General features: G+C 41.2%; 1 protein-coding gene across 1 annotated transcript; it reads right to left on the minus strand.

The window, feature by feature from the left end:
* Window positions 1-557: 557 nt before the first annotated feature.
* Window positions 558-4,602, minus strand: LOC140011281 (uncharacterized). Its single transcript, XM_072060061.1, has 4 exons — window positions 4,010-4,602; window positions 2,266-3,827; window positions 1,971-2,089; window positions 558-1,886 (listed from the first exon to the last, which is right to left on the minus strand). The coding sequence occupies exons 1-4, from the start codon at window positions 4,600-4,602 to the stop codon at window positions 558-560; spliced, it is 3,603 nt and encodes a 1,200-aa protein (XP_071916162.1).
* Between the last annotated feature and the right edge of the window lie 2,099 nt (window positions 4,603-6,701).

The raw sequence follows: 6,701 nt of genomic DNA on the forward strand, positions 1-6,701 counted from the left end.
TTTTTATTTATCCAACAACATTAAGATGAAAATGCTACAAGGTGCAATAACACATCTTATTTCTAGCGTCGTGTGATATGATGCACCTTTTTATTTATACAACAACATTAAGATGAAAACATTACAAGGCGCAATAACGCATCTTATTTCTTGCATCGTATAATATAATTCACTATTCTATTATACAATGACAATAAGATAAAAATGTTACAAGGTGCAATAATGCATCTTATTTCTAGTATCATATAATATACTCCATCGAGCTACCAATGTCAATGAAATGGCAGCTTACCATTTTCTAAAGACACCAACATACGATGCAACCCTAGAACACATTCACTTAGGTGTTGTTATATTGCCCTTGCAGATTCTTTACCAGCAATACTTAACCAAATAGATTAAATTTGTACCCAAAAGGTGTAATAGAGCGTGCTTGTGGGATACTGTTGTTAGCTGCCGCCCAAAATTCTCCAAATATTGTGGCCCTCTTGATTTTGATTGGACCTGCTGCTAAGTTTAATTTTTTTTTTGGTCAAACATCATAATTGCATTTCATTTCATAACTTGATACTACAAGAGTTAGATACATCAGAGTTACTTCCTTTGTATTCATTTTGTGCTCTCTCATAGAGCCACATGGGAAAACACACTTTCCATTCAACAGGTTTTGTTAGCTTAATTGCAAACTTTACTAAGCTATGTGCACAAACGTTCCCCGTTCTATGAACAAAAGAGAAAGTACATTGTTCAAACAAACACCTTATATTTGCAATGTCCTCAAGGATGATAGCTACCCTGGATTGCTGCTTTTCTTCCTTGTTGATCATGTCCACCACCTCTTTACAGTCCGATTGGAATTCTGCTGTCTTCCAGTTTGCCTCCCAGGCCATTTGCATTCCCATCCTGATTGCTGTAGCTTCCTTCACTTGTGGCTCGCTATTCTTGAGTTCAAATCTTGCCCATGCCTTCAGTAGCTCTCCTCTCGCGTTTCTGGCCACAACTCCTATTCCTGTTCTTTCCATGTTCTGTGAGAATGCAGCATCAGAATTTATCCTTATGGAGTTATTTGGTGGTGGTCTCCATTTCTCTGCTTTGCAAGAGTTTGTTATTTGTTGAATGAACTCTCCAGCTATATCTTTTTGGGCCTCTATATATTCATCACATTCTACTATAGCCTTCTGCACTGCTTTCCTTGGGTCTGCTTCTTTTTCCTCAAAGGCTTTCCTGTTTCTTGCCTTCCATATTTGCCAAAGAATATTTACAGTTAATGCTATGTGTTCTTGTCCTTGTTCTCTTTTTTTTGCTCCTAACATCCCTTCCCACCATTTGACAAAATTTCCTCGCATCTCCCTCAATCCATCCCACTGCAGAGGTGCTAGTTTCCATGTGGTTTCCGCAATGTCACAAAAGAACATGTGTTCTAGTGTTTCCACCTCTTCCCCACAGCTGCGACACATTGGACTTCCTTTACCAGTTCTCTTCTGTATTTGTTCATTCACTGGCAGACTGTGATGTAGGCACCTCCATATGAAGTGCTTCAGTTTGTGTTTCAGCTTTAGTGTCCACACACTTTTCCAGATTCTTGAGTTCTGTTGATCATAGCTCATACTTCCACTATCTCTCCTCAGCCTTTTCATGTGTTGATACTGTCTTGTTTCCATTGCCGCATCATAGGCAGATTTTACTGTAAATACACCTGATTTAGTGTATCGCCAATACAATCTATCCTGGCAGCCTGTTATACTAAGTGGAATAGCCTTGATCCTTTGGACATCCTCTGCTATAAACCAACGATTCAGCACTTCCTGATTCCACTCTCCATCTGCTATCAGTTCCTCTACTTTCTCTAATGTGCAGTTTGGATCTCTTTGTGTTTTAATCCTTCCCTCCTCAGTCCCGTGTATCCAATTATCCTTCCAAATGTCCACTGTTTACCCATTTCCCACCCTCTTCCTTGTCCCTCTTTTTACCAAAAGCCTTGTTCCAAAGATGCTTTTCCATGTCCAAGAAGCTGCTCTAGGGGTGTCTCTATCCCAGTTCTGTGGTTGTGCTAGATACTTTGCCTTCATGACCTTGCTCACAAGCAAGTCTGGATTATTGAGTATTCTCCACAGTTGCTTGGCTAAGAGAGCTTCATTGAACCTTTCCAGATCTCTAAAACCCAATCCCCCCTACCCTTCACCTACGATATCTTGTTCCAGCTAGTCCAATGCATTTTTCTTCCCTGCTCTCCACCTCCCCACCAGAACGTAGCTATCATCTTACTTATATCCTTACACAGCACTTTTGGAAGCTTGAAGCATGACATGGTATAGGTGGGAAGTGCCATGGCCACCGACTTGATCAGAACCTCCTTTCCTGCATGACTTAACAGATTTCTTTTCCATCCTTGTAGCTTTTCTTGCACCTTATGCTTGATATATCCAAAAACTTGTTGCTTTGATCTACTTATCAGCATAGGTAATCCCAAGTATTTATCACTTATAGCCTCCTTCATATATCCCATCTCAGCACATATATCCTTTCTCAGTTCTTTGTTTGTGTTTGCACTAAAGAAAATTGTAGACTTCTCATAGTTGATGGCTTGACCTGAAGCTCTTTCGTAAGTAGCAAACATCCCTTTCATGTGTTTTGCTTCCTGTATGCTAGCTTTACAACAAAAGAGTGAGTCATCAGCAAACAATAAATGAGACAGTTGAGGACAATTTCTCCCCACTTTGACTCCTGTTAGATTTTTGCTTTGGAGTTTTTGGTTCATCAAGTTTGACAGGCCCTCAGTACAAATAAGGAACAAGTATGGGGAAAGGGGATCCCCTTGTCTAATGCCCCTGGATGGCTTAACATATCCCACCTTCTGGCCATTGACATTAAAAGAGTAAGCTGCTGTGGTTGCACAGTTAAGGATCCATTTTATCCATGTGGGACAGAACCCCATCTTCATCATCATCCTCCATAAAAACTTCCACTCTACTCGATCATAGGCCTTTGATAAATCCAGTTTTAGGGTCATAAAACCATTTCTGCTTGTTCTCTTATTTTTCATAAAATGAAATAGCTCCTGTGCTAAAATAACATTATCAAGAATGTGTCTACCGGGGACAAAAGCAAAATGAGCAAAACTAATGCACTTTGGGATGACTCTTTTTAGCCTGTTTGCCAGCACCTTTGCGATGACTCTATAAATGACATTACATAAAGATATAGGCCTATACTGAGACAGGTTTATGGGGGCTTCTACTTTAGGAATCAATGTCACTATTGTTTCATTCAAAGCCTTTAGTAAATAGCCCCCAACAAGAAAGCTTTGGATAGCCATCACAATGTCAGTCTTGCATGTATTCCAGTATCTTTGAAAGAAAAAATGGGACATACCATCAGGTCCTGGGGCTTTATCCAGGTGCATAGAGAATAATGCAGTCTTCACTTCCTTTTCCTCCACTGGTTTAATCAGCATGTCATTCATCGCCATTGTGACTGTACAAGGGACTCCTTCAGTAACTGCATCAAAGTTATCCGGTTGAGAAGATGTGTAAATTGCCTTGTAAAAGTTACAAATTTCCTCCTCTATCTCCTTTTCAGTCTCACACCAGTTCCCATCTTCCTTTTGCAGGCATGAAATTCTATTCCTTTGTCTCCTAGTTCTCACCCTTGCATGGAAAAAAGCTGTATTTTTGTCACCCTCTCTCAACCACCTACATCTTGCCTTTTGAGCCCAGTATATCTCCTCTTGTTTGTAAGCTTGACTTAGCTTCAACTTCAGCTCCGCAACTACCCCCTTGTTCTTCTCGTACTTCCCTTTTTTTGCCTCCAGGATCTTTTGCTTCAAGCTTTTTATCTCATTCCAAAGTTTGTCTTGTTTTTCTTACTGTATTCTATCAATCTTGTTTTGCAGTACTTTATTTTTCTGGTCAGACTAAACATCTTGGATCCTTTTTGGGGTGTTGCCCATGCTCTATCAATTTCGTCCTGTATTTGGTGATTGTGAGCCCATCTCTTATCAAAATGAAACCTGCTCCCTCCTTTCCTTTTCTTTGGCATTGTGTCAATCATAATCAAGCTGTGGTCAGATGCTTTCTTTTCTATATGTAAGCACTTTGTTGTCTCAAACTTTTTGGCCCATTCCTGATTTGCTAGTGCTCCATCTAATCTTTGTTTAATCTCCTGACCATCCCAATGCGAGCTCCATGTCCAAGGTTTCCCTTCATATCCTATGTCTACCAAATTATTCCTACTCACTAGTCCCCTGAAATCTGCAAAACTCCCTTCTGTTCTTTGTCTTCCCCCCCACTTCTCTCCCTTTGCCAAGATGTCATTAAAGTCTCCTGCTATGATCCACTTCTCACCCCACTGATTCATCTTACTTTCTAACTCTCTCCACTGACTTCTTCTCATCCTATCATCTGTGCTAGCATATATTCCCACAAAAGTCCATTCACACCTTGCCTCCATGTCCATCATACGAGCTGTGATATAGAAGCCAACGAGCTCTACTTCTATTACTTTGATCCAATGTTTCCAAAACAATGTCAAGCCCCCAACTCTTCCTGCTGAATCTACAATTGTACTTTCATCAAATTTCAGCTTCTGTTTTACCTTTTCCATAAACTCTTTTTGGTTTTTTGTTTCACATAAAAATAAAACTTCCGGAGAGTGGAGGTGTAGTACCTCCTTAAGTTGGGGAACTGTCAAGGAGCTCCCTGCGCCTCGACAGTTCCACACCCCTACCTTCATTTACACTGTGGAGGCCCTTCAGGGATTGCCTCCGTCACCCTCAGTAATGTTTCCATCTGCACCTCTTTCTTTTGTAATTTTGTCCTTCCTTGCTCCATGGTATCTGAGTCCACAAGCATTTCATCTGGTTCATCCCTCAGCATAGATGTCCTTTTTTCCTTTAACCTTGGTTGCTCATTTTGTATCCTAATCTCTGTCAAAGGAACTCTCCTCCCGCTTATACCTCCTCTAGAATATCTACTCTTTCGTCCAATCTTCACATTCTCCTTTTGATCCCCCTCCTGCCCAGTCTCCTTTTCTCTTCCTCCTGCACTACTCCCCTCCCCCTTCTCACATCTCGGCCAGATTTCCATCCCTTCCCCTCCCTCTCTTTCACTCACATCTATCCACATTGCATGTATATTCTCAATTTCTTTTTCACCCTCATTTTCCTGTTGGTTCATATTTTGCTTGAAGGTCAGTTGTCTCTCCTTTTCTTTTCCCTTCTCCCCCCCATTTTCCTTCTCCTTCAATTTCCCCTCCTGCACCATATCCCTCTTTTCCTCCTGTTTGTCCTCTATATTCCTTTTTTCCCCCGTTCTATTTGTTCCTTTCTCCTGTCCATTAGTTTCCTGAGGTTGTCCTTTTTCTTTCGATTTCTTTTCTTCCCCACTCCCTCCAGCTCTCTCATTCATCACTACCAACCCTTTTAATTGGGCTTGTGATCCCCTATCTGGTATTTTTTTCTCCCCCTGCATTTCTCATTGGAGAGGACATTATATTCCCAGCTTTCAACCACGCCCCATATTGTCCATCCCTCAGTGTTATTCTATTCTGCTCCTCATAAGAACATGATTTATCACTGTGACCAATCACTCCACATCTATAGCAGAAATCCGGACACCGCTCATATTTAAATTCTGCCCACACTTCCACTCCATTGTATTTGACCGGCATTCCTCTAATAAAGGGTTGGGAGATATCTACTTCTGCCAGAAGTTTCATATGTTTCCCTTCTTTTCCACCCCCTGCTGGGAAGATCACCTCCTTGACTGATTGGAAGACTTCCCCAATTTTAAATCCCGCTGCTCTACACAACCAGTGGATTGGGAGTTGCCACACCTGTATCCACATATGTGAGATAGTAAACCTCTCAGGATCTCTTTCAATGCCCTCACTCCATGGTTTTATTACTAGGAGCTGGTTATCTAGCACCAAAGGTCTTCCATTTAACGCTCTTTCCTTATCCTTTTCCTCTTCAAAATTAAACTGAAAAACATTTGGGCCTAGTTCCGTCACCCTCATGTTCCTTGGATATCCCTAAACATGGTTAGTGAAATTCTTCACTCCTGTGAAATTTGCAATCTTTTCGCCTATAATCCTTTCCACTAAACTGAGTCTGCATTCCTCCATGCCTACCTCAACATCCCCCCAACTCAAATCTACTGCTTCTATTTCCTTTTCCCCCAGGTCAAACTTTTGAAAAGCTCTGTGCAGTGAGTTAGCCATGAATCACGTTGCAAGGTTTCCCTTTACAGTCACTATAGCTGAATGCTTGCTCGATGTAAACCTGCGGAGACACGGAATGATGGCTACCTTATTTTCAGCACCCTACAGGTATTAGTTTCCAAAAAGCAGCAAGACAAGCACACAGACAAGATGATATAAAACAGAGTTATTTATTTCCGACAGCACAAAGATTTCACGAAGAGGTTTCCTATTGGTTTTACTGTTGTTTAAAAATAATAAATGTTACCTCCACAGGATGCCCTAAAATATGAGAACAAGCAGAAATTTATTTACTTTCCTCTTACTAGCGGTTGAGCTTCCCCTGGCCATTGCTCCCCTATTCCGGACAGAGTTAACGCCTTTCCTCTTCAGGCCCACTACCGACAGCTCCTTGTATTTTTTCATGGATGGATTGGTATGATTTGTTTTGTGGTTGCAAGATTGCTCAAGTTCATCAGTGCTCACAAGCTAATGGTTTTGGA

Source organism: Coffea arabica, chromosome 7e, assembly GCF_036785885.1.
Source record: "Coffea arabica cultivar ET-39 chromosome 7e, Coffea Arabica ET-39 HiFi, whole genome shotgun sequence".
In the NCBI taxonomy this organism is placed as follows: domain Eukaryota; kingdom Viridiplantae; phylum Streptophyta; class Magnoliopsida; order Gentianales; family Rubiaceae; genus Coffea; species Coffea arabica.